Here is a 27,598-nt window from a genome sequence, read left to right as displayed (position 1 = left end):
TTCGCATTCACACACCGCACAGTCGCGCTGAAAACGAAGTCGCGCTGCGACGTGCCGGACGTCTGCAAGTAGCGCACCGGTCGATACTAGAGTCGTGAACCCATATTATTACAACCAATGTTACGGTGTTGCTACAATCGGTGTATGGAGCTGTGTGTTTTTTTATAATAATAAAAAAATATTTTATAAATTAAAGGACATAACAAGAGTGGATTTACTACGAATTTTAGACCGGCGATTCAACACGAGGTTCTTCATTTGCTATCACAAATTATTGTAAGTTACAACGATTGCAGGGGAAAGTGTACAAAATAGGAAATAGTTATTTATTATTTGTTTGATTAATCGTACTCATGCATGCACATGGACATAAAATATCTGCTACAGACTACAGTACTTCGAAGTACATAAAAACGTTGTATTTCCTCCGAAGTTTCGGCTACTGCTACCACCGACCACTAGTCAGTAGTCACTACCACAACACCGTAACACGCAATGTGCCGAGATGAAGCTTTAGGGTTTTTACCTCTATACTTATTGAATTACAGTTAAACCTTTGTGTTTCCTTGGTTTTATTTTCAAGTTTGTATGGATCTTCCCGTATAAAGTCTCAGTCCAATAAAATTGTAGCTTACCTATCAGAACTATTGTTTCCTAATCAAGGAAACGTATCAATTGACATAAAACCTTAAAATTCTACCGAAATATTATTTAGATGTACCTATACATGCCTACAGAGTGGTTTATAAAATGTTGACAAGCTTTTGTTAAATTCGCCACTAATGACCTTGACCCATCTAACTTTTAAAATAACATGTCCTGACGACTGACTGACTGACTGAGTGATTCATGATACCCAAACGTAAACTATCAAAGCTACAAACATCAAATTCGGACTGTATATTCACTTTGTTATGTACTTAGACTCATAAGGGGTCAAAATAGGATGAAAGTGTGTTTGTAAGTCCTTAATTTTCAAAGTAGGTTACCTAAATATAAATAAAGTGAAAGTTTGTATAGGGCTTGCATTGTTTTTGCTCTGAAGAACTCTAAACTTCCTATTTACTTATACATTTACTTATTTACATCAAAACAAATAATTATACGTGTTTCAAGCGTTTTGGGGTTGAAAGTATGTTGTATCTATGGTATAAGTAACTTCCTAACTGTAACTTCCACGCGAGCAAACCCGCGGGAGACAGCTACACATTTCATCTATTTTTACGGCTTATTCGGTAGATTAGGTATTTAAGTACCTATGTAGTCAATTTTATTGATCCAAAACTCGATGTTGTGGCTGTAAGTATCTACTCTGGTACATGGACACTAGTACTTGGTAAATACGGACAAGGATGTAGGCATGTATGTACGAATATTTTGGTGGCATCTAATCATCTAACATTGTACGTAAGTGCTAATCAAGAGTTATGCTTATTTACTTTAGAAGCACATCTACCTACCGACGTGCGATGGTAGGTAGGACCTACCTACGTAGGTAGGTACGAGTAGATGGGTGATTAAACTGTACAACTTAAGCCAAATAGACCGCGGGCCAACCGTGCGGTGGTCGTCGCTCGTCACGGGTCGGGTTTCTGAGTGACTACCCAGTCGGGGCGCGCACGGCCAGTGCCGCTTGCTGCGCACCTCGCCACTCACGTACCTAGTCGTGACACCCAGTGCAGTCGTCAATGTGCTGCCAGCAGAGAGTTTCTGTATCACTATTTTCTCAAATCTGCTGAAGCCTGAACTGGACTGGACGTCCACTGAACCCTGCTAAGTTGCCTAGTTTTAATTCTATAAGGAAAAGTAAATAATTTGGTGGCACGGTAGTGCTCTCGCCAAGTCGAGCAAAAAAAAGTGGCACAGCCGTACTATCCTTTTTTCGAAGCCATTCAGGTCAATTTTGACTGCCTATAACTTCGTTGTGGATAAAACAAGAAGCCTGAATTTCATATTCAAATACTAATCAGGCATTGTACAAACATCAGTCATCAGTTTCAATTTTCATTAAATTGAAACCATTAGTTTCAGAATTATAACTTGTCAAACATTCGAAATTTTGTCTCTGACTGACAGATCATCAAAAGTATAAGGCACTTGCCTAAACCAGGTATCTGGATAGTAGTTGCCTAAGCAAACTCTGAATACCCCTAGACAAGAACCTCATAAGGGTCGGCTCTTTCCGGAGCTGCGAACTATCTCGCGGGCTTACGACGGGGCCTAGTCGACTGATGGCACTGGCAGAAAGATGACGACATCACGAGATTCTGGCAGATGTAGAATATCTTTATTTCTTAGTTCTGAGTCTATGTATAAGTACCTAAGTAAAATGTCAGAAACGAGTGAACTCACGTAAAAAACTTAGTCGAAGTAGGTAAGTGCCTTAGGAAAACTTAAGTTGTTAGAATGACTTGTCGCCCCAACCGGGCAGGGTGGAGCTGCGAACTAGCGGGTTTATCGGGGCTCCGGCTCGACAGGCAGGAGAAGGAACGGGGTGGTTTTTAGTCAGTAAGAGTCTGACACTCCCTCTCGCTTCGCCCAAGGCAGGAGAAGTCATTGGATGATTTTCCCCCCACCAAAAAAAACCGAGCAGGGTCGTCGACGGCTCTATCGACATACTTAAAACTTACACAATGTTGTGTCCACTGGCATTTCTGTAAGTTGCAAGCTTTTGGCTAGGTTACTACTAGTAACCTAGCAGTAAAGCTTGCAACAGTCAGTCAGTCCTCAACTGGATCATCATCAGCCAGCCTTCATGCACTGCTGGACAAAGGTCTCCAATAGCACGCTACTGGGCTCGATCTTCCGTATGTCATTATTGGTAGGATACTCCTTGATTGAGTTTCCTATATGCTGAGTTAAACTATATCTTTCTACTGGCTTCCGCTGTTTCTACCAAACTGCAGGGGTTGTCCCAGGTAGACTCACTTCTGAACAACTTCGTGCAGCTACCCACTGAGGACGTGTCCGGAAAAACATGTTCATTGAACATTATTTTTGTTTTGTCCACCTTTGTTCATCCGGAGTCCGGTCCATGCGGAAGAATCAGCCAGACTGCTCGGAAAACACACATTGTAAGTCCTGCACAGCTACAGCCACGATGACGATATCATCTGCAAATCTCAAGCGTGGGAGCTGAGAGATCAACTGAATTGATAAACTGAAATGTTGCAAAATTATTTTATTAATAATTCATGATCAGGTTACTTGACGTCTAAATATTAAAATGAAATGTATTGTCTATACATATAATAAAATCGTAGAAAAGTGCTGTCTGTACATCTATACATTGAAAATAAAAATAAAAAAAATAGCAGGGGTTATTGTTATGTCGATGTCGAACCCAAAAATGTAATTAACTTTTTTTTTGTCTGTTTGTCTGTTTGTCTGTTTGTCTGTTTGTCTGTTTGTCTGTTCGTCTGTGCGCGCTAATCTCAGAAACGGCTGATCCGAGTTGGATGCGGTTTTCACGAATATATTGTGGGATGCTTAAATTTACATTTAGTGTTTGTTTCATGTCAATCGGTTCATAAATAAAAAAGTTATGTCAAATTAAAGAATCACGTCGAACATTCTATGCTTATACCATTAATCTCCGCAACTATTTGACGGATTTGGTTGAAATTTGGTACAGATATAGTTTAGAACCTTAGAAAGGACATAGATATATTTTTATTTCAAAAATCAAAAAATAAAAATAAAATAAAAATAAAAATAATAAAATAAAATAAAAATAAAAATAAAATAAAAATAAAATAAAAATAAAATAAAAATAAAATAAAAATAAAAATAAAATAAAAATAAAAAAAAAATAAAAATAAAATAAAAATAAAATAAAAATAAAATAAAAACAAAATAAAAATAAAATAAATATAAAATAAAAAAAAAAATAAAATAAAAAATAAATTTATTCCGGACATACAGCGCCATCTATTGTTCAATTTCGTACTTATAGTACGGAATTGAACAATGTCGGGCTGTTCCTATACTCCGTAGATAGATGGCGTTGATCGCGCAATGGTGTAATTACAATTGTTCAGTTCATGTTATTGTTTTAATTCATTGGAAATTTGTTTTTACAAAATAGTAAAAAGCAATGAAAAATATAACATAATACAACTTTTAGTACAAAGAAAACGCTCTAACGGAGTATAGATAATTCTATGTCGATCGTTACACGACTTCGGTTCATGTTATTGTTTTAATTCATCGAAAAAAGTTAACAAGTATAAAATATATTATTATTCAAATATTTGTAAATAATAAACGTACCTATTTATATTTATAATTCCATTTAATGTTAATAGGTTCCTGCTTGTTTACTTAGACTGACTGCCAACAAAAATCTGTTGAAGGCAAATCCTGCGCTAGTGCCGGTTACTTTTGCCCCCACGGCGTTTAATGCATTTTATATTTTTTGTTTACCCAAGTATTTATACCACGTTATATAAAATTAAATTGTGTAAGTGTAATAAGTGGGTTTCATGGAATTTTATTTATTTTTACCCGACTGAAGGAATGGTAGTTATGGTTTTTCGCGCGTATCTTATAATTATATATATATGTATGTATGTATGAGTGTAATATTCTTTATTACCATGATTCTTCTAAACCACGAAACCGATTTAGACATAGTGATGATAGTCTTCATAACCCAAGTGTTCTTAGTCTTTTTAAAAAACGTTGCCCCACACTAGGATTTTCTCCTGTGTCGTGGGTGCGTTTACAAACATACAAGTTCACAGTATACACAATACACACAGAGTTGCTCCGTGCGGGAATCGAACCCGAAATTCCACTTCCTGTAGAATAAAAAAGAATTTTGAAAATCGATTCACAAATGGTGGAATAATCTGTGAACAAATAAAATAAAAACAAACATCCGAACATAGTACCTCCTTTATTTGAAGTCTCCTACAATACTCGTTACAAGGCGAAACAAACTTCGTTCCAATCGGGAGCCCCACACCTCGCATTTTTTCTTCAATATTGCAATATGGGTCTCAAATTAAGGAGAGATTTCAAAATATACACGTTTGTTATCTCTTTAACCTGTACTTCGTGTACACGAGACGGATGTCTACTTGTTGCCTTGATAATGTTGTATGTACGCAATTCGAAGTGAATAAATAAAATTACTTGTAACTAAAAAGTTTAAAATAAAATTAATTAATTAAAAACCCGACTGCAGAAAAAGCAAAAAGTAACAAAACAACGTCGGTTCAGAAGCACACAAATAAATTTAATTAAAAAACTACTTCTTTTTGGTCCATTTAAATGTATTATTGTTATTAAATATTTTTCTATTGTTTAAACACAAACAAGTCATTTGTTGAATAGATAAAATGTATAAAGCCGTTTTTACTGTTGTTTAATTCTGTAGATATTATTCATAATGGCTGAATAGTATAAATTATTTTATTATGTAATTAATCACTTAGCTGTAACATATATGTATGTATATAGATAGGTAGGTAGAATATAAATTTAAATATTTGCGTATTATTTTTCTTTTACGTTTTAGTTTTTAATATAAACTCGTTCAGGCAAGTTGATAGTTCTAACGACTGTGTTATGTCTACTAGCAAACTTAAGGTAAATAACACGAACTTATTCCTTCCAAATAAAATATTTTTTTAATGTATTAAAGTGTTGTCCGGAGTAAAATATTAAGGATAGGATATATACTAAGGAAGTCTCAATTTCTTTTCTCTGTTCTTCAAAGTTTAGGCTAATAAGCACTACCTATTCCTATAACTGCTGATCAGGAGCTGCGGACTACCTGGCGGGTTTACCGGGGCTCCGGCTCGAAAAGCAGAAGTAGGAAATTTTTAGTTAGTAAAAATCCGACACTTCGCCCAAAATTCCCCCACAAAAAAGGGACTCTTCAAATATTTCGAATTACCGAATGTTCGAAATATCAAAAGGTTATCAAAAATATCAAAGGGAGGAGATATTTCGAAATTTATTATAATTATGTATGTATATAAAGAGATTATCTAGGGACCTCGTGATAACTTCGAATAATCGAAAGTTTGTATTAGCGATGAAATCTACAGCATATATTTTTTTTAATTTTCTCACTCTCTTATTTTAAAAGTTAGAGGTGGGGGGGGGCACTCTTTTTTCCACTTTGGAAGCGTCTAACTTTCAAACGGTTGATTTTACGAAAAATGGTTTTAGGAACCTTTATGTCTTTTTACCGACTTCACAAAAAGGAGGAGGTACTATGTTCGGCTGTTTGTATGTTTTTTTTTTTTTGTATGTTTGTTCATCGAATACTCCGTCAATTGTCGACGGATTTTCAAAATTCTTTTTTTGTTCGAAAGTAGATAGTTCTGAGGTGGTCCCATTGTCACCAAGTTAGGATCTGATGATGGAATCTTAGAGAAATCGAGGGAACTCCTCAAATATTATAGGGAACTATATAGTGATTTTGGTATATTCATCTAGAATTGAAGCATTTACAGTCAAAAAGTAACCTTTGAAGAGGTGGAACTGATGAAGAAGACCAGAAATGGCCAATGGAACTTCATACTCACATAGAAATCACAATAAAGTTAATCAATACTCCGTCAATTGTCGACGGATTTTCACAATTCTTTTTTGTTCGAAAGTAGATAGTTCTGAGGTGGTCCCATTGTCACCAAGTTAGGATCTGATGATGGGATCTTAGAGAAATCGAGGGAACTCCTCAAATATTATAGGGAACTATATAGTGATTTTGGTATATTCATCTAGAATTGAAGCATTTACAGTAAAAAAGTAACCTTTGAAGAGGTGGAACTGATGAAGAAGACCAGAAATGGCCAATGGAACTTCATACTCACATAGAAATCACAATAAAGTTAATTAAGTGACTGTGACAATACAAATAAATAAAGTAGTTATTGAGATAGAGAATTTTAGTCGACTTTTTTAGTTGCGATACTGAGTATCGCACCTAAAAAGTGTGAAATAAAATACTTTTTACAAAAAAATAATTTAAAGACCTATCCATAGACACCCATCACAGATATGTTAGACGAAAAAAATTTTTTTTGAATGAGTTCCATGTGTGGAGTAAAATAAATGGATGGATAATATGGAGTATAATAAATTGAAAAATTAAAGGGGGCCCTTTAATTTTTCAATTTATTATTTTTTATTCGAATAGCGGTTACCGAAATACATCAACCTACCAAGTTTCAACTATATAGGCCCAACAGTTGCGGAAATAAATGGCTGTGACATACGGACGGACAGACAGACATGACGAATCTATAAGGGTTCCGTTTTTTGCCATTTGGCTACGGAACCCTAAAAAGCAACTTTATGACAAACTGAAATATTTCAGTTGGTTTATTGGTCGCCAATCGCTTTGGAATGAAACCAGCGTAGTGATACTTAGGACCAACCTGATTTTCAAACACTTCTGCCGCATATTTTTTCCATGCTCATTAATTGGCAGAAAGAACTTGAACCAGCACCCAGTGTCAGCATGTTCCATGTTTGGTAGTGGCGCGGTTTACATATCGAACAGTTTGCTTCTCTTCTTTACTTTGACCTTCCTTCTTCCTTTTCCACCTTCCACTTTTACTTTACTTTTTACTTGTGCCACGTTCTCATAGCTCATCAACTATTTTATCCTGCCTTCCATATTTTTGTAGTTGGTTTCGGAAGTGGTATTCCCTCGTAGATAGGTACACTAGTACACTCCGGTCATAATAGAAACTATCGTTCAACTGTATGCTGATCATCAATCAGTTTATTTGTGTAGGGACACATATGTATATAGTTACCATGTCAGTTTAAAAACGTACATAATTATATAGTTATATATGTAGAGACACATATTTTATGTAAGTAAGTATCCATGTTACGCTGAGAGAAAGACCGCTTTTAAAGATAATTATTTAGTAGAAATTGTAGAGAACAATAATGTTGTGGTAGGTTTATTTACGTTCCGGAGCTGCGGACTACCTAGCGGGTTTACCGGAGCTCCGGCTCGAAAAGCAGGAGAAGGAACGGGGTGATTTTTAGTCAGTAAGTCTGACACCCTCTCGCCACAGCGTTGACGTGTATGTCCCACACAACAGTCCCTGCTGCGGGTGGCGAATGTGGCGACTGGCGACGCCACCAGTAGTACGGAGTGTCTACCGTTGTGTGACGTCGAACAAACCGCAAGAATTTCGTATTTAGATGCACAGACTTATGAATATTTCTTGATTGTATTTTACATAATTGTGACCTTCCGTAAATTGCAGCTGCCAGCTTTTTGTAATTCTCATTTGTTTTTATTTAGAAATCTAGCTCCACACTAAAATAATAATGATCTCAGAACTTCGATACTCCTTCCATAGGGTCCATGCCCACAATTAGAACCTCTATTGATTTGGTTGTGCAGTGCACATCATTCATTTCGTAGAATACTTAAAATAGGTAGGTATTACATTGAACAAATATTATAAGCATAATTTTAAGCAGGAACCAAATAATAGTAGTTGCTACTACTAACATTACTACTAGCGTATGGTAAGAACTTCCTTATTTCACAAGGACGTTCCAGTGTAGCGCGTCCCAGGCCTCGCAGCCCGCAGGAATATACAGCTGAATTTGAATGTCCCACTACACGAGGCGCTGCTCTCATCCTTTGGAAGAAGTATCATGGTTCTGTACTATTATTTTTTACATTAATATCACATTTATTTACTCCGGTGTTAGTTAATCCGGTGATGAGTAGATATACCTATTACCTAAGCTTGCTATTTGCTAAGTAAGATTTGCGTCATGTAAGGGGTAGCCTGCGAAAAAAAAACTTGCGTAGCTAATAATGAAGTGAAGGCGGGAAGTGAACCCACGCAGACGCATGGAGCTGTGCGGCTCCCAAGCTGCGAGGTACATTTGTTGAACGAGACATTGTGACCAGTGATCCGATGTGTCGCTCGACTTCGCCAATTGCCTTACAAAGGAGCCCTATTGTTGTGGCATGAAATGATGGGACGTTGGCATCGCGCACTGCGCCGGCTCGCGCCTCGCAGACTCCAGCTGTGCACCCAGGGATCACCGAACTTGAAGATGATACAAATCCAAATCCTAATTTCCTTTAAAATAAAAACTTGTTCAAATCGTTTAAATGACACTAATTTCGCACACTAACGGGTATAATATGATTCGACGCGTGATTTACACTTCAGATTATGATTATTTGCGTATTTAATCGAGAGGTCACTAGATCGACCTCTCTAGATAAAGGGAACACTCTGAGGTCGAAGCGGACTCGCGTTGCAACCGTGTTGTTGGCACATCTGTCGGAAGGTGCTTCTCTCGTAGTTACTGATGCTGTAGTCGCGTATATCCAAAAGGACATTGAACAGTTTTAGCAGAAATTAGTAACTTTCTTAAGGAGGAAGAACACGGCGACCTTGTCCGTCCTTGCGACGAGATAACGCGGGTTCGGGGTCTCGTGGAAACGTGACGCTTCGGGCCGCGACCCCGCTATCGCGCCCTTTTAACCGCGTGTCGCACCGCCGCCGCATCACTCGGCTCGCACGCTCCTCGCGCGTATCACGCACCTTCCGTTCCGGCCGTGCGTTATACTTATACCCCGAAACTAACATTGCGAATTGAAACGACGGTGAAGTCGGAACTGGGCCGGAGCTCCTCGTTACACTGTGAAGGTGAGCGACGGGCGCGCTGGCGGCGGCTGCGGGCGCGAGCGGGCGTCGCGACGCGTACTCTAGCGGTGCTCTGTTGCAGATAAGTCCTGCTGAGACTCTGCCATGCCGAGTGCTGTGACCAACGGGGCCAGGGGTGCGGAGGATGACATCGTGCTGACGGGGCTGTCGGGCCGCCTGCCCGAGTCTGACACTATCGAGGAATTTGCACAGCAGCTGTTCGACGGCGTAGATCTGGTCACCGCAGACGATAGACGATGGACGCCAGGTAAGCCTGCACATTACTTCATAACAGTAATTCGTTATCTCCGTATTTAGTTACGTATTTCTTTAGCTTTGCTGGTTATCGGTATCAGTACCAATATAAATATTGTACCTACCTTAACGATTCGAATTGCGCGAACGTGAGTGTGGTTCGAACTGGTTTTATGAGATGATCTGATATCGATGATTCGTATGATGTGAACGTTGATAAGTGGCGGCTAGGAAGATAATATATCATATGGATGTAATCGTAAGTAGGTGCATAACACAGAATGTCATACAGGCGCTTAGCTAAACATTTAGTCTGATACTGTATAGTGTATCTTACTCGTTAACAGTTGAATAGGCGTATTGAGCTGGTATCAATGATACCATGAGAAGTGTCAAATGACAATACGCTCAGATGTGATGACCAGGAGGACCGAGGATCGTACATATAATACAAGAAGAGTTACAAAATGTGAGACATTTAATAACAGGTTCGTAACTCATAGAGATAGGTACTTGTTCCTCCGACTTCCTCTTGATGAACCGCATCAGGTGAATAGTTGTGCGCATGCGCATGGCAGTGGCGTGCGGTGCGCCGCCGGCGTGCTGATACAGTGGCTGATGTCTGTGCACAGCCGACCCGCGGGTCGTGCGTCGATTGCTCAACATATCACCGAAATTACAGAATTGCTTGCACCACCGCGTCACACGCGAACCTCGCTCGTTGCACGCCGGGTGAAGCCGGGCAATGTGCGGGACTCGGGACCCAGGCAGGGCACTCGGCCGACCCTACTCGAATATTTGTAGATTTCGTATTTCACCGAAACTGGACATACGTAGGTACTTAAAATAAATCTTTTGCGGTGTAAAGACGTTCGACGAAGGTCATAAATAAATTAAACACTTATAATGCTTTTAAAGTCAAATGTCAAATAGATAATAATTAAAATTACCTATACGTTCAGTTAAGAGAAGACAAACATAGTAGCCATGACGGCGTGTATATAAATGTAGGAGCCAGTCGGTAAACACTAAACAAGTATTATAGGACTGTCGTCACAGCAGCACTTAGCAGGATGATCGCGCGGCGAGATGTTACGGAAGCGCCGTGGTCAAATGGACAAATTGCGTGCGGCACGGCACACGGGCTATCTGCAGATCGCCGTCGCTGCCCATTACCTTTACGGTGCCTACTTCTTCTTAACGTCACGACATCTTCGTGTCCAAGTGCGAGACCAGAAATCGAACCTGACAGGTGCCTCTTGCTTGGCCAGTAGTCGGAAACACTTATAGGAATTATGTAGATTATAAACAACGTAAACGTTGCATTGTTAGTTAATAAGTAATAAAATAATGAATTGAGCGATTACAATGTCGTGAGAACATTGAGGTTAAAGAAGGCTCCGGATCTTGGACCACAACGCATTACGTTTGAGGTGCTAAAGTAATACTTTACTTACGGCTGTTTGTTAGAATGCGTCATCATATTACCGAAACACTGATATGCATCAAGTTTATTATCTTATTATGAACATTCAGAATTAAACTTGTAAATACAATTCAACTTACTCTTTTATGGAATAAGCCGGTGAGCGAGCAGACGGATCACCGGTAAGCAATCGCCGCATGGACACCCGAAACACCAGAGGCGTTACAAGTGCGTAAGGCGACTTTTTGGGGGTTAGGAATTACAGGATTCTTGGGGAATTAAGTATTTGGAGGATTGGGGAGCGGGGGTAGGTTAATTGGGCCTAATGTAACCTCACTCATACAACGAACAAAACACAACGCAATTTATCACTGACATTTATATTGGAATAGAAATATTCAACGAAAACTCTCTTGATCCATGTAGTGCGAATACACATGGCAGCAAGGAATCATTATAAAGTTACCAACATTAGTTGAGGTAACGCGTTTTTACTTGACCAACATTTTTTACCAAATCACGTTGTTTATTACAAGTTGTGCCAAACTTCAGTGAAAATGATATTAAAATTAGAATGTCACATTTCGTCCAAACCGATAGTAGATAGATAACTCATACAAATTGGTAATCTCACATTAGTCAGCCGTGGTACGACAGTACGTGAGTCATAATTAAATAAAATAAGTATATACTCAAAGAGTACCTCCCAGATGTGTCTGAGTGAATAAACGTGCACCTCTGCCACAGAATCCTCTGCGTACTCCTTCAGTACACAATCATTATGTTTATTGTTCATCAATTTATTGTGAACATTGTAATTACCCAACTGTAGGAAGGGTATTTTTATTAGCTCGTTTCTTCTAAACCACCCAACCGATTTAAGCATACCGTATATCGTAATATCACAGCGTTGTATGTGACATTGAAAATAAAGCAACATGTCATCATGTGTATAATTAAAAAAAAAACATAAGACAAATGAAGTTTCTCGCTTGTTCTTCTCCATACGAATCTACATTTTGGAACGAGTAAATAGTTTCACTAGAGGCACAGCTAGAGGACTGACTGACAGAGAGACAGACAGACATTTTTGATATTATAGTTAATATAATATGATTGGACGTTCAAAAGTGCCTTCCCGGTCTATTTGAAATAAATAATGTTAACTCTGACTTTGACTATTATCTTTGTAAACAAAATACACGAAACAGGTGTCTACTTATTGCCTTGGTAATTGGCTAAGTATGCACGTCAAAGCGATAATAAAGTAAAATTTATTCTAACAAAAATAAAATAAATATCCGGCTTTTAAAAATAAAAAGCAATATTACCAAACAAGTTCAGTTCAGAAGCAAAAAAAGTAATTTAATGAAAACAACTAGAAGTCGGTACATACAATTATAATACGGGAATATTTGATTCAGCCGAAGGCTCCCGACCAGTGTTAAAGTTGTTTTAGTTCAATTACCTTTTGTTAGTTTTTACTTTATTATAGGTATTGTTTATACTACTAAACTACTACTAAGTATTGTACATATAAAACTACAAGTCAAATAATAAATAAATAAAACAAAATTGTATAACGTAGAAGTGCACCGTGCACGTTATTTTCCTATCTCTTTGGGGGAGAGAAAACGTATTGTTAAAGTGCAGACTTACCTACGTAACTTCCGGAGCTGCGGACTACCTAGCGTCTGTGCTAGCGGGTTTACCGTGGCTCCGGCTCGACAAACAGTAGTAGGATCGGGGTGGATTTTAGTCAGTAAGAGTCTGACACTCCCTTTCGCTTCGCCCGGGAGAATTCATTGGATGATTCTCCACCCTCAAAAAAAACCGGCCAAGTGCGAGTCGGACTCGCTCATGAAGGGTTCCGTAACAGCAAGTAGATGACATAATATAAAAGTTGTAAAATAACTTGGTTTTACATAGTGTTTGTATGAACGACCAAGTTATATTTGCGGTTTTTGAAAATGTTTTATTTCTTAAAAACTAATAATGATATCTCGTTCAAACCAATTTTCGTTGTTAGTTTTCATTGAAATCTACAGCATATGTTTTTTTCAGTCTGTGCTAGCGGGTTTACCGTGGCTCCGGCTCGACAAACAGTAGTAGGATCGGGGTGGATTTTAGTCAGTAAGAGTCTGACACTCCCTTTCGCTTCGCCCGGGAGAATTCATTGGATGATTCTCCACCCTCAAAAAAAACTTACCATATTATTAAGTAGGTATGTTACGTCTTACATTATAAGAACCACGGCACGGGAATATTCCTAGAGTGAGGACATTTTATAAAAAGAAAGAAATGTAAATGAATCGATTTATCGATTGCAATGTGGCCGTAATGTTATTGTGTCAACTAAAATATGCATAAGGAAAATTTTGCGTTCAGTATTCGTTCATTTATTCTCGTATTAAATTGGAAGGATCAAGGAACTATGTAGGAATCTTTTCCCAGATAACTATAACCCTTCGTATGTTTGGAACGTGGATCCACGCGAGACACAATGTGTTTTCTATTGTTGTCTTATATACAGCATACGACGTGTTAATCGTGAGTTGTGCTCAGACATCGACAGCGCGGATTTGGTCACACAGGAACACAGACCACATAGTGTCGCGTGGAGCGAGTGCGAGGCGCACGTGTCGGTGCTGTTTGCGCTAAATCTCCCGATTTAGTCATTTAGTGCTATCTGGACAGTCGCGCTCGCGTCGTTCAAATGTATTGGCACGCTTAGCCAATTGTACGGGATGCGCGATGGCCAGTGTCAACGGCACCAGCGCCACACTGGTTGCAGCGGCGGCGGCGGGCGCGCCGTCTGTACTAGTCTGTAGTAGTGCCGTAGTGTGGCGCGCGGTGGCGTGATGCCGCGTGCGTCACCGCCTTCACGCACACATGCTCAGCTCGCCGCTACCTATCTCACTCTACTCACAGAGATCTTACTCGTCAAACCTGTCATCAGTTATTATGTCATCGTGCTACCAGGAAAATATTGACTTTGTTAGGTTTCCGCACGCGTGTGACGTCAGGCGGAGTGTTTAGATAGCTCGCTGATAAATATAACATTCGACAAACTCGTAATGAGTCGATATCCGGAGTGAGGCACTTTGCTCGACCAGTTTTGAACACAGGAGTGACGCATGGATCAAGTTACCCGAAACCTGAAAGTGATACCGACACGTTCAGGGCCGTTATGATAAATATAGTTATCGCTCACAAGCCACCACTGTCGTACCGTCATACTGTCGCACTGTCTCCAGCAACTGTCGCCTACCCACGTATGCACAGTGCACGCTGTGCACGCCAACAAACAGAATGAGACGTAGACTTGCTTATTGCTAATTTAGAAGCCAAGCTTCAAACACATCGATCGCGACATCGAGCATCAGCATCAGCATCAGTCGAGATCGAGCGCACATTATCTATACGTAGAGAATGTACCGAGAGTCCAGGGATACACTCACACAATAGGGTAGATTACTCATGTTTATTTTAATGTCCGTCTTATAAATTATTTTTAAATATTAGACACGTATTTTGCATTTTCTTACGGAAACAAATACTCTCAAGATATTATTGATGTACATTATGCGTAGAAACGACGTATTTGCTCCAACTCTTAAAGTTTCGTTTTTTTTTTTGTTTTATCGAAGTACCTATTGTTATCTTACAAGAAAAAAAATACGTGTCTAATATTTTTTCATTACCTAACTGACAAACTAAATAGATCCCGTCATCATCCCTAGTAAGCGTCAATGAAACTTGTCTTGTTGCGCAGCTGACGTAGATAAAGTTAAAACAATCAAAGATCGAAACGGTTGCAGTAGAGCTTGAAGGTCGAATGACTTCACTTATTTTACTTTGCTTATTTAGATTGAATGAAAAATTATGGACGTGTAGTTTTCATGTTTACAGAATCATTTACTTATTAACTCGCTAATATAAGTTCGATCTGTAACACACTATGTAATAAAATCTTTTAATCTGAATTAGGTACAAAACAGATGGTTTTATATTTTAGGAGTACCTATTAATTTATTTATTACAATATTTTTCATTATGTACCTCACGTAATAGGCTAATAAATTGTCAGTTATCATTCCTATTGTGCTGTGCCTGGCAATAAGTGGGTCGTTTGTGACAGGTTTGCACGGTCTACCGGAACGAAATGGCAAGCTCAAGGACCTGGCACACTTTGACGCCACGTTCTTCGGGGTGCACGCCAAGCAGGCGCACCTCATGGACCCGCAGCTGCGCCTGCTGCTGGAGCTCACGCACGAGACCATCATCGACGCCGGCATCAACCCCAGCGAGCTGCGCGGCTCGCGCACCGGCGTCTACGTGGGCGTGTCCAACTCCGAGACCGAGGAGATGTGGACCGTGGACCCCGACAAGATCAACGGGTACGCGCTGACGGGCTGCTGCCGCGCCATGTTCCCCAACCGAATCTCGTACACGTTCGACCTGAAGGGCCCGTCGTTCGCGGTGGACACGGCCTGCTCCAGCTCCATGTTCGCGCTGGCGCAGGCCGCCACCGCCATCCGCGCGGGCCACTGCGACGCGGCCATCGTGGCCGGCACCAACCTGTGCCTGAAGCCCGCCAACTCGCTCAACTTCCACCGGCTGAGCATGCTGTCGCCCGAGGGCCGCTGCGCCGCGTTCGACGCGAGCGGGCGCGGCTACGTGCGCTCGGAGGCGGCCGTGGCCGTGCTGCTGCAGCGGCGCGGCGCGGCGCGGCGCGTCTACGCCACGCTGCGCGGCCTGCGCGTCAACACGGACGGCGCCAAGGACCAGGGCATCACCTTCCCCTCCGGCGACATGCAGCGCCGCCTCGCCGAGGAGACCTTCGCCGAAGCCAAGCTGCGCCCGAGTGACGTCGTCTACGTTGAGGCCCACGGGACGGGCACGAAGGTAATGCTTTCGTCACAAAATAAGTACCCACTATTAAACTCATTTCAGTTTATCGGTAATTGTAATACCTAATAGTTGTTACATTTTTCACTTTCACTGTCATTTGGATCAGTTGTAACTTGAATCAATTCTTGACACACAAAACTCACTGTGTCCATAACATCCACCCGCATTTACTCCAGTTCATCCGTGATCATGGCGCTTGCAACAGTGCCGAAATATCGGAAACTCATAGAATTAGAAAAACATGGTAAATATCCCGTTTCGAGTTCTAATACTACTACAATCGAATTATAGAAACTATTTAAAAATGTAACGCATTCTGTATACTAGACTATTAACGCGGTCGAATGAAATGTTTACCAGGTGGGAGATCCTCAAGAGGTGAACGCCATCGCAGAACTTTTCTGCAAGGGGCGCAAGGGGCCACTATTGCTGGGCTCCGTCAAGTCCAACATGGGGCACTCGGAGCCCGCGTCCGGGCTGTGCTCCGTCGCCAAGGTCATCGTGGCCATGGAGCGCGGCGTCATCCCCGGCAACCTGCACTACAAGAGCCCCAACCCCGACATCCCGGCTCTCAGCGACGGCAAGATCAAGGTAACCATCCGAGCGCAGCGACCGCACTGGAGCAGATACTCTCGCGAGGACATTTACTCACGCGAGGCGTCGGTTGGCAGGTCGTGGACCGCAACACGGAGTGGGACGGCGGCCTGGTGGCCATCAACTCCTTCGGCTTCGGAGGCGCCAACGCACACGTCATCCTGGAGTCGGAGCCCCGCGGGGCGGCGCGCGCGGCGCGGGCGGCGCGCGGCGTGCCCCGCGTCGTGCTGGCGTCGGGCCGCACGGAGGAGGCCGTGGAGGCGCTCACCTCGCTGGCGGCGCGCCACCGGGACGACGCCGCGCTGCACGCGCTGCTGGACGCCGTGCACCGCCACAACATCCCCGGACACTCGCACCGCGGGTTCGCCGTGCTGTCCGACCCGCCCGTGCACGAGTGCGCCGTGAGTGTTCATTGTTATCTGCACTGATCTAATACAGCTCTTTGTGGTCTGCCAATCCTGGTATACGATCGCAATGTGATAGCGATTAACCTGTCGTCGGTTATGCTCACAGGAAGTAGAGAGCGGCGAGCCCCGGCCCGTGTGGTTCGTGTTCTCCGGCATGGGCTCGCAGTGGCCCGGCATGGCCAAGGCCTTGATGCAGCTGCCGGCCTTCGCGACCAGCATAACGCGCTCCGCCGCGGCGCTGCGCCCGCACGGCATTGACCTCGTCAACATCATCACGGAGGCGCCGGCCGAGGCCTTCAACGACGTCGTCAACTCCTTCGTGTCCATCGCCGCCGTGCAGGTGGCGCTGGTGGACGTGCTGCGCACGCTCGACGTGCGCCCCGACGGCATCGTGGGCCACTCCGTGGGCGAGATCGGTGAGTGTACAGCCGTGGGTAATTGGCGCGGCGGGGCGCGGGCCTAGGGACTGACCGCCACCGTGCTTGCAGGTTGCGCGTACGCCGACGAGACGCTGACGGCGGAGCAGGCCGTGCTGGCGGCGTACTGGCGCGGCCGCAGCATCGTGGACGCCAAGCTGGCGCCGGGCGCCATGGCGGCCGTGGGCCTGTCCTGGGAGGAGTGCGAGGCGCGCTGCCCGCCCGACGTGGTGCCGGCCTGCCACAACTCCAACGACAGCGTCACGGTCGGTGTCCCGGCGAACATTGCGCGACTTTCGCACGCCTCGCGACCGTCGTTGTAATGGCTCGGGATTTACAGATTTCAGGGCCCGTAGAGTCGCTAGAGAAGTTCGTGGCCGCGCTGTCGGCGGAGGGCACGTTCGCGCGTCGCGTCAACAGCTCGGGCGTCGCCTTCCACAGCAAGTACATCGCCGCCGCCGCTCCCTTGCTGCGCCGCAGTCTCGAAAAGATCATCACGGATCCGAAGCCCCGCACCAAGCGCTGGGTGTCCTCTTCGTTGCCGCGGGACAAGTGGGACTCCGACCTCGGTGAGTGCAGGCCCGTACGGCCGCGTCCGTGGCTCGCAGCAGGCAGTATAAGTCCGTCCGTCCGCAGCCAAGCTGAGCGACGCCAACTACCACGTGAACAACCTGCTGTCGCCGGTGCGGTTCGCGGACGCGCTGCGCGAGGTGCCGGCGCGCGCGCTGCTGGTGGAGGTGGCGCCGCACGCGCTGCTGCAGGCCGTGCTGAAGCGCGCGCTGCCGGGCGCGGCGCACGTGCCGCTGGTGCGGCGCGACGCGGCGTGCGCGCTGCAGCACCTGCTGGCGGCGGCCGGGCGCCTGTTCGCGGCGGGCGCGCAGCCGGCCGTGGGCGCGCTGTACCCGGCCGTGCCGTTCCCGGTGCCGCGCGGCACGCCGGGGCTGGCGTCGCACGTGCGCTGGGACCACTCGCTGGAGTGGAGCGTGGCGCACTTCGGGAACGCGTCCCGCTCCGGGGAGAACGTCATCGAGTACGACGTGTCGCGGCCCGACGACGGCTTCATCACGGGCCACAACATCGACGGCCGCGTGCTCTTCCCCGCCACCGGGTACCTGGTCAGTGCACGCCTTCTTATATCCCGACGTGCTACCTGTTTTGTCCAGTCTAGGCCCTGTTTGATAAAGCTGACAATTCGACATATGTCTAAGAAAGTGTTCTTAACAAAAATGGTACTTGCTTCGACCAGTGAGAGTAGAGCAATTTTTTGTGCATTTCCATTTTACGCCCAATCAAACAAACACACAACACACGACTAATTCTAATATTTATCAAATAACCCTTCGGTGTTGTCATCTCGTGTAGATCGGCCTTGTGTCTTACCAAGCTATCGTTGCAGACCCTGGTGTGGAGGACCATGGCGAAGCTCCACAATAAGAAGCCCGAGGAGACTCCGATAGTAATGGAGAACATCCAGTTCCGGCGCGCCACCATCGTGTCGCGCGACACGCCCGTGCGCTTCCTCATCAACATCCTGGACGGCACCGGCGAGTTCGACGTGTGCGAGGGCGGCGCCGTCGTCGTCACGGGCCACGTGCGCCTGGCGCCCGAGCCGGCCGCCGAGCGCCTGCAGGACCTGGACCACGAGCCCGCGCCCGACCAGGACCTGCCGCCGCTGGTCACCGACGACATCTACAAGGAGCTGCGCCTGCGCGGCTACAACTACGGCGGCATCTTCCGCGGCATCCGGCGCTCCGACCCGCGCGGCATCGCCGGCCAGCTGGCCTGGGACGACAACTGGATCTCCTTCATGGACACCATGCTGCAGTTCGGCATCATCGGCGTGGACACGCGCGAGCTGTACCTGCCCACGCGGCTGCAGCGCGTGCTCATCGACCCGGCGGCGCAGCTGGCGGCCGTGGCGGCGGCCGGCCAGCCCGCCCAGCTGGACGTGCGCATGTACCGGGACCTGGACGTCATCCGCGCCGGCGGCGTCGAGTTCCGCGGCGTCAAGACTAGCTTAGCGCCGCGCCGCGCCAACGCCCAGGCCGCGCCCAAGCTCGAGAAGTACGTGTTCATGCCGTACGACAACGCCACCGTCAGCACCGAGGACACCTCGCGCTCCAAGCGCGACGCGCTCACCGTCAGCCTGCAGCTGGTGCTGGAGAACGCGGGCTCCATCAAGCTGAAGCTGGCCGAGGCGGCCCTGGACCGCCCGGCCGAGGCGCTGCTGACCCCGCTCGCCATGCAAGTGCTGGAGTCCGAGCCGCAGGTGCGCGTGGACGCGTCCCTGGCGGCCGGGCCCGCGCCCGCGCCCTACGCCGCCGCCGTCAAGGAGCTGGGAGTCAAGGTCAACCCCAAGGACGGGAAGAGCGCACCCATCGACTCCGAGTGCCACCTGGTGCTGGCCGCCGACGTGCTGAGCAGGCACGGCGCCGCCACGCTGGGCCACCTGGCGGCCGCGCTGGCGGAGTCCGGCATGATCCTGCTGGAGGAGCCGCACCGCGCGCTGGACGGCGCGCGCGACATGCTGGCGGCGGCCGGCCTGCAGTGCGTGGCGCGCCAGCACGCCGCCAGCTGCGAGTACGTGCTGCTGCGCCGCCGCCGCGCGCCCGCCGCCGCCGCCGTCGTGCTGGACGTGGACGACGACAGCGGCTTCCCGTGGGTGGAGGCGCTGCGCGCGGCCCTGGCGCGCGCCGAGCACGAGCCCGAGCTGCGCGTGTACTGCGTGGCGCGCGCGCCCGCGGCCGGCGTGCTGGGGCTGTGCACGTGCCTGCGGGGCGAGGCGGGCGGGCGCGCGCTGCGCTGCTACTACCTGCCGGGGGCGCGCGAGCCCTTCCGGCCGGACGCGCCCGCGTACGCCGCGCAGGTGGAGCGCGACATGGCCTTCAACGTGCTGCGCGCCGGCGTGTGGGGCAGCTACCGCCACCTGGAGCTGGCCGCGGCCGAGGCGCAGCTGCAGGTGGAGCACGCGTACGTGAACACGCTGACGCGCGGCGACCTGTCGTCGCTGCGCTGGATCGAGTCCCCGCTGCGGTACGCGGGCGCCACGGAGCTGCCGGCGCGCACGGAGCTGTGCCGCGTGTACTGCGCGCCGCTCAACTTCCGCGACATCATGCTGGCCACGGGCAAGCTGCCGCCCGACGCGCTGCCCGGCAACCTGGCCGGCCAGGAGTGCATCCTGGGCCTGGAGTTCAGCGGCCGCTCGTCGGACGGGCGCCGCGTCATGGGCATGGTGGCCGCCTGCGGGCTGGCCAGCACCGTGCTGGCGGACCGCGGCTTCCTGTGGGAAGTGCCGCGCGACTGGACGCTGGAGCAGGCGTCCACCGTGCCCGTGGCGTACGCCACCGCGTACTACGCGCTGGTGGTGCGCGGGCGCATGCGGCGCGGCGAGTCCGTGCTGGTGCACGCGGGCACGGGCGGCGTGGGGCAGGCGGCGCTGGCCATCGCGCTGCACGCGGGCTGCCGCGTCTTCACCACGGTGGGCACGCCCGACAAGCGCGCCTTCCTGCGCCAGCGCTTCCCGGCGCTGCCGGAGGAGAACATCGGCAACTCGCGCGACACGTCGTTCGAGCAGCTCGTGAAGCGGCGCACGGCGGGGCGCGGCGTGGACCTGGTCCTCAACTCGCTGGCCGCCGACAAGCTGCACGCGTCCGTGCGCTGCCTGGCCGAGGGCGGCCGCTTCCTCGAGATCGGCAAGCTGGACCTGTCCAACGACACGGCGCTGGTGAGTAGCGGGCGCCGCGACTCGTGCGGCGGGTGCGACGGAGTGCTAATGTTCGAATGTAATGTTTGCAGGGCATGTCCATCTTCCTGAAGAACACGACGTTCCACGGCATCCTGCTGGACGCGCTGTTCGACGCGGACAGCGAGGACAGTGACAAGGCGGCCGTGGTCCGCTGCGTGACGGAGGGCATCGCGTCCGGCGCCGTCCGCCCGCTGCCGGCCACCGTGTTCTCCGACCACCAGCTGGAGCAGGCCTTCCGGTACCACACCATACTACACCATACTACACGCACCGTTATACGGCCACTTGTGGCAATATCCACGATTGGATCTTGAAAACTCATAATAACTAAACACATTTTTACACATGATCAAAACAAGTCATCAAGCTCAATCTCGGTGTCCTTACTGTAAATCTTCCAAGAGTTCTCATACACTATGGAAAAAGATGTCACTCACTTTGAAAAAATACTCATCCACAGAGACGAGATAGTGTTAGTTTGAATGTCTCGTTTTTCATCCAAAGGGAATCACACTATCCTGTGTGGGGATTTAATATGTTAAATATTTATCAGAATTGCAAATAACTAATTTTTATAATACACTGTAAATAATTTGAAATGGTTTTTGAAATCTTTTCAAATCGCTATGTATGGCAATGGAATACAACAAAAAAAAGAGAACCGCCAAAGTTAAAGTGCTAGCCTCAATTTTTTGAAGTCAGTTTAAAACACCAAATATAGCGTACAGTCCAACAGTGTATGACATGAACAGGTACATGGCCACCGGCAAGCACATCGGCAAGGTAGTGCTGCGCGTGCGCGACGAGGAGGCGGCGGGCGCCAAGCCGGCCAGCAAGCTCCTGGGGGCCCTGCCGCGCACCTACATGCACCCCGCGCGCTCCTACGTGCTCGTGGGCGGCACGGGCGGCTTCGGGCTGGAGCTGGCGCAGTGGATGGTGCGGCGCGGCGCCACGCGGCTCGTGCTGAACTCGCGCGGCGGGCTGCGCACGGGCTACCAGGCCGCCTGCGTGCGGCGCTGGCGGGCCGCCGGCGTGGCCGTGGCCGTGAGCACGGCCGACGCCAGCTCGCCGGCGGGCGCGCGCGCGCTGCTCAAGGAGGCCGCCAAGCTGGGGCCCGTGGGCGGCGTCTTCAACCTGGCCGCCGTGCTGCGGGACGCCTTCATCGACAAGCAGACGCCCGCCGACTTCCAGGCCGTCGCCAAGCCCAAGATCGATGGTGAGCTTTACCACTGTTCCTAATTTGGGTGAACCTGCCTTATGATTTCTAATTATAACGTTGAAATCGCCAACCGACCTTGAGTGAGCGTGGTGATTGATATCTTCTAATGCAACGAGGGAATCTTACTATACTTATTTGCAAACAGCGACTAAAGCATTGGACGCGGCGACGCGCGAGCTGGCGCCGGAGCTGGAGTACTTCGTGGTGTTCTCGTCCGTGTCCTGCGGCCGCGGCAACCCCGGCCAGAGCAACTACGGCCTCGCCAACTCCGCCATGGAGCGCATCATGGAGCAACGCCAGGCCGACGGGCTGCCCGGGCTCGCCGTGCAGTGGGGCGCCATCGGTGAGTGCGTCGCCGGGCCCCGCCCGCCCCGCGCCGGGGCCCGGCGACCCGCTACAACTGCGCGTGCTTGCAGGCGAGGTGGGGCTCATCGTGGAGACCATGGGCGGCGACGACACCGTGGTGGGCGGCACCGTGCCGCAGCGCATCGCGTCGTGCATGGAGGCGCTGGGCGCGCTGCTGGCGCTGCCGCACGCCGTGGCGGCGTCCATGGTGCTGGCCGACAAGCGCCGCGCCGCCGCCGCGCCGCAGCAGGACCTGCTGCACGCCGTCGCCAACATCCTCGGCATCAAGGACCCCAGCAAGGTGTCCGACTCCGCCAACCTGGCCGAGCTGGGCATGGACTCGCTCATGGGCGCCGAGATCAAGCAGACCTTGGAACGCGGCTACGACGTGGTGCTGGGCGTGCAAGAGATCCGCGCGCTCACCTTCTCCAAGCTGCGCGGCATGGCGGGCGGCGACGACGCCGCGGCCGGCGACGCGGCCCCCAGCGAGCCGGCGGCGGGCGCGGACGCGGCCGGCGCGCAGGCGCAGTTCGCGGGGCTGGGCGAGCTCATGCCCAAGCAGGCGCTGGTGAAGCTGCCGAGCGCGGCGCCGGCGGGGGCGGAGCGCCCGGTGTTCATGGTGCACCCCATCGAGGGCGTGGTGGAGATGCTGCGCGGGCTGGCGGCGGCCGTGCGCGCGCCCGTGTACGGGCTGCAGTGCACGGCGGCCGCGCCGCTCGACGACATGGCGGCGCTGGCGCGGCACTACGTGGCCACGCTGCGCGCGCTGCAGCCGCGCCCGCCCTACACGCTGCTCGGGTACTCCTTCGGCGCCGGCGTCGCCTTCGAGATGGCGCTGCAGCTGGAGCAGGTAAACTGTCGAGCGAGACGTCTCGGCTTCTATTCCCGGGTAAGGCGAAGTAACGACTGAGCGCTTCGTGTCGGCAGGCGGGCTGCGAGACGCGGCTGGTGCTGGTGGACGGGTCCCCGGCCTACGTGGCCACGCACACCACGCGCGGCAAGAAGAAGCGCGCCTCCCGCTCCGCCGAGACCGACGAGGCCGACGCGCTCGCCTACTTCGTGCAGCTGTTCAAGGACGTCGACGCGATGAAGGTGAGTGAGCGGTGCGGTAGAGGTGGTGGCGAGGTACCGCCGTGTACCGACGTGTACCGACGTGTACTGACTTGTACTGACGCGCAGGTGTCGGCGGAGCTGGAGCGGCTCCCGAGCTGGGAGGCGCGGCTGGCGCGGACGACGGAGCTGGTGGGCGCGGCGGCCGGCCCGCACGGCGCGGAGGCGCTGGCGGCGGCGGCCGGCTCCTTCTACCGCAAGCTGGTCATCGCCGACACGTACAAGCCGGCGGGCCGCCTGCAGGCGCCGGTGACGCTGTTCACGGCGCGCGACAACTACGTGGCGCTGGACGAGGACTACGGGCTGCGCGCCGTGTGCGCGGGCCCGCTGCAGACGCGCCAGTTGGCGGGGTCGCACCGGTCCATCCTGGCGGGCGCGGGCGCCGCCGCCATCGCCGCGCACCTGTCCGACCTGCTGGCGCACTAGCGAGGCGCAGCGGCTACATATATTTGCGGGGTTAGAGTATAAAATTAGTGCGAGGAGTAAAATTGTGTATATAGCTATAACATGATACTCTATTTATTGTACGTATGTAAGTATTGTCGAGCCCGGCTCGCCGATTGTGATACATTACATTCCGTCGCGGGCGACCCGAGTCGCGAGCGGCCTACATATACGTATGTATGTGTTTAGTTTGTAGTAACCCATTACATGGAACATGTAACCCTGACTATCGTTAGTGTGTAATATGGCGCGCTGGGCTCGCCTCGGACCTGTCGGCCCTTGTATTGCTGTGATACTGTGATCTGATAGTGCGACTGGTGGCGCGACTTGTGGCGCGACTAGTGGTCCGCGGCGGGCGCGCGGCGCCGGTAGCGATACTATAGTTAGTACTAGAGTATGGTTGTTGCGGTATTTATTTTGTTACCAATAAGAAGCCTGCGCCCTGTGATTAAAAGTGCATTATTTTAAAAAGTCTTTTATTTTACCTAAAATCTAGATTGTGATAAGGATTTTTTTATGATGAAATTGATTTGCCTGCGCCTACTGACAGCAGCCAGAATTGCCGCTATTCGAATTTCGCATTAAAATTAATAAATTTAAAAATTAAAAGGGCCCTTTTAATTTTTCACTCCATACACTCCATACATGGAACTGATACAATTTTTTTTTTTTTCATCTAACCTATCCGTGATGGGTCTACCTTTATTAGTAGAATTTTTTGGTCATATTTTTATTTTGCATAACAACGCATGGCAGGCACTTAATTTCGCAGAAAATCATTTGGTATACCATCACTTGTAATACCTTGAAAACGCATAATTTTGTAAATCAGAATCATCTTCATCTTTAGGTATAAATTGATACCCATAATAATTGAAAGGTAGAACCATCATTTCTCAGAATGTTCACTGTCAGAATCGTCTTTTGGCATAAATTTCATAATAATTAAAAAGTAGAACCAACCAGGTTAAGAATATGATTACACTTTATAAAAAGGACAATAATTATTCCTAATGATATTCTACCAAACAATCGTCGCTCTAAATAAACGTTATGTGAAACGAAATTATGCAAAATTAAGTTTTGTCAAAAGTAATACGTCGAATTCAAAGTCACCCTATATTATGTCATCTACTTGTTGCTACAGAACCCATCATGGGCGAATCCGACTCGCACTTGGTCGGTTTTTATTAGTCAGTAAGATTCTGACACTCTCTCGCCTCACCGAAAGTTGGGAGAAGTCATTGGACGATTTTCTCCCTTAGAAAGACAGTTTTTTTATTCAACTTGAATATTATCTCGTACTGATACCTCGTAGGTTACGTTATTTGTTAACTCTGAGTGAATAGTGTGAGATAAACATACGGTACCTAGTGAAGTAAGGACTACTTCCAAGACACACCTACAATAATATTACATTACACCCCAACATGCCTTTAATTTCCCTAAGAGAAATGTGGAATCAATTTAAACTAGTATATAAAATAGGAATACTTTGATTGTGAATTTAATCTTTCGGGTTAATCTCGGTGACTAGCAAACAGGTCTCATGATGTCTCCTCACTCTTCCCAATTTTGAACACGGAACAGAACGTAAAAAACGTTTTTTTTTTGTGTCAATGTTATGGTAAGTGATATTATTTTCATTATAAAATCACATACAAAACATACACCTACTTATCATCTATAGATAATACATACATTGCAAGTTATAAGCTTGTAATATGATTATTTTTGTAAGGAGACGGACTGTAATATTTCAAGGAACACTGTAATACAGGGTGGCCGGTTAAGAGGTACACAACTTGTTTTATTGGATGTTTTTCAAAAATATAATCCCCTATGATCTCTACAAACTTTGTGAGGTCCTCGCCGTTAGGCAGCTCTTTACACTACACACAGTATTAAGGAAGTACAAACTAATTGACTATGACCCCGCCTATAGTACTGCCAAGCGGCTCGCAGACAGAGTGCGAGGCGCCAAAATCATACCCTGAGGAAAAGCGGTCGCGAAAAGACACTTTAGGTTTCTCAGCTCGAGATTATATAACTATATAAATAAAGCGCTGAAAATGTATCATTTGCCGTACTTTTGAAAAGAAGACTAATTGAGTGAAGTCGTTGTCATACCCCGAAACTGAGAGGATTTTGGAAACTTAGCTTGTCTAACACAAACACACAGTCATTCACGTACACACCCAACTTCACACAAACACACACACCCCCGCTTCCTCACACCTTCTCATACATAAACACACCACTCTTCACCCCCCCCCCCGCTTTTTATTTTTGTAATATTTAATTTATTAATTTATAACTGGAACAATTAATTTACCGTACTTGGATGAGCGCTGACAGCTGCGACTTTTTTACTTTAGTAGCTATCGTAGTTTTCTTTATGTTTTCAATGTCTACTTGTTTCATTTCATATTTTTTTTGATGTTCTCAATAAACTTTATTTTTAAATATATATATATTTTCCTAAATTTTACGTTTATGTCCTTCTGGTAGATTATTTTAAAACACTAGACACGTATTTTTCTTACATAATTAATTACTTTCGATGATAATAAATTATATTGATTTCAAATATCGTTACGATTTACTACATTTTATAGGGAGCGGCGACGAAGCGACCTTTTTCATTTATCCTTAACTTAAACAGTTTAATAATTATTTTCCGACGAAATTGTCTTTTTATGACAACTTCGTACGCTATTTGAAGAGCCTACATTTTTCGCGGCACGCGATACGCGCTCGAGGAAAAAAATTGTCAGTTTTATTTTCCATACACAAGTGCCAAGCCTACATGTAACTGTTATGGGTAGTTACCTAATACGATTTATTTATGATCCGACCTTTCGCTAAGCCTAAGCTTTCAGCCGATTGATTCAAGCAGTTAGTGTCCGGAGAGGCAGGCCAGCTGTGAGGAAAGCACTCTCGGCGTGCACAGTTAGAGCGCGGCGGGCTCCGGGGCTCCGGGAGGCTCGCGCGGCCACATAGCTTTCGGCGCACAAATAAACAAACCAGTTCCGGCGCCCCCCGCCCCGCCCTGCGCTATCTGCCC

The 27,598-nt window shown here is 47.9% G+C and overlaps 1 protein-coding gene across 3 annotated transcripts; it reads left to right on the top strand.

Moving 5' to 3' along the window:
- On the top strand, nucleotides 1–25,002 carry LOC118272899 (fatty acid synthase). 3 transcript variants are annotated; one of them, XM_050693410.1, is made up of 16 exons: nucleotides 1–276; nucleotides 9,739–9,924; nucleotides 15,479–16,245; nucleotides 16,612–16,842; nucleotides 16,923–17,246; nucleotides 17,359–17,668; nucleotides 17,741–17,934; nucleotides 18,009–18,237; nucleotides 18,305–18,783; nucleotides 19,065–21,392; nucleotides 21,464–21,651; nucleotides 22,166–22,629; nucleotides 22,778–22,975; nucleotides 23,049–23,827; nucleotides 23,905–24,069; nucleotides 24,157–25,002. In XM_050693410.1, exons 2-16 carry the CDS (start codon nucleotides 9,762–9,764, stop codon nucleotides 24,511–24,513), a joined length of 7,176 nt encoding a protein of 2,391 aa, XP_050549367.1. In that variant the 5' UTR covers nucleotides 1–276; nucleotides 9,739–9,761; the 3' UTR covers nucleotides 24,514–25,002. The 3 variants fall into 3 exon arrangements, with proteins under 3 accessions (XP_050549367.1, XP_050549368.1, XP_050549365.1); XM_050693411.1 differs by lacking the exon at nucleotides 1–276 and adding an exon at nucleotides 9,411–9,659 and having other exon boundaries at nucleotides 9,723–9,924; XM_050693408.1 differs by lacking the exon at nucleotides 1–276 and adding an exon at nucleotides 9,455–9,659.
- Nucleotides 25,003–27,598: the final 2,596 nt, after the last annotated feature.

The sequence above is a fragment of the Spodoptera frugiperda genome, chromosome 4, assembly GCF_023101765.2.
Source record: "Spodoptera frugiperda isolate SF20-4 chromosome 4, AGI-APGP_CSIRO_Sfru_2.0, whole genome shotgun sequence".
NCBI classification, from domain to species: domain Eukaryota; kingdom Metazoa; phylum Arthropoda; class Insecta; order Lepidoptera; family Noctuidae; genus Spodoptera; species Spodoptera frugiperda.
The sequence above is the reverse complement of the archived record's forward strand: the minus strand, read 5'-3'. Positions and strand labels throughout refer to the sequence as shown.

What these genes read in the sequence shown, in the direction of transcription:
- LOC118272899 (XM_050693410.1), top strand. Translation starts at nt 9,762, where the DNA reads ATGCCGAGTGCTGTGACCAACGGGGCCAGGGGTGCGGAGGATGACATC. An exon ending in TCAGCGACGGCAAGATCAAG is followed by an intron (nt 16,843 to 16,922) that starts GTAACCATCCGA and finishes GTCGGTTGGCAG; the next exon opens with GTCGTGGACCGCAACACGGA. An exon ending in CAAGTGGGACTCCGACCTCG is followed by an intron (nt 18,238 to 18,304) that starts GTGAGTGCAGGC and finishes GTCCGTCCGCAG; the next exon opens with CCAAGCTGAGCGACGCCAAC.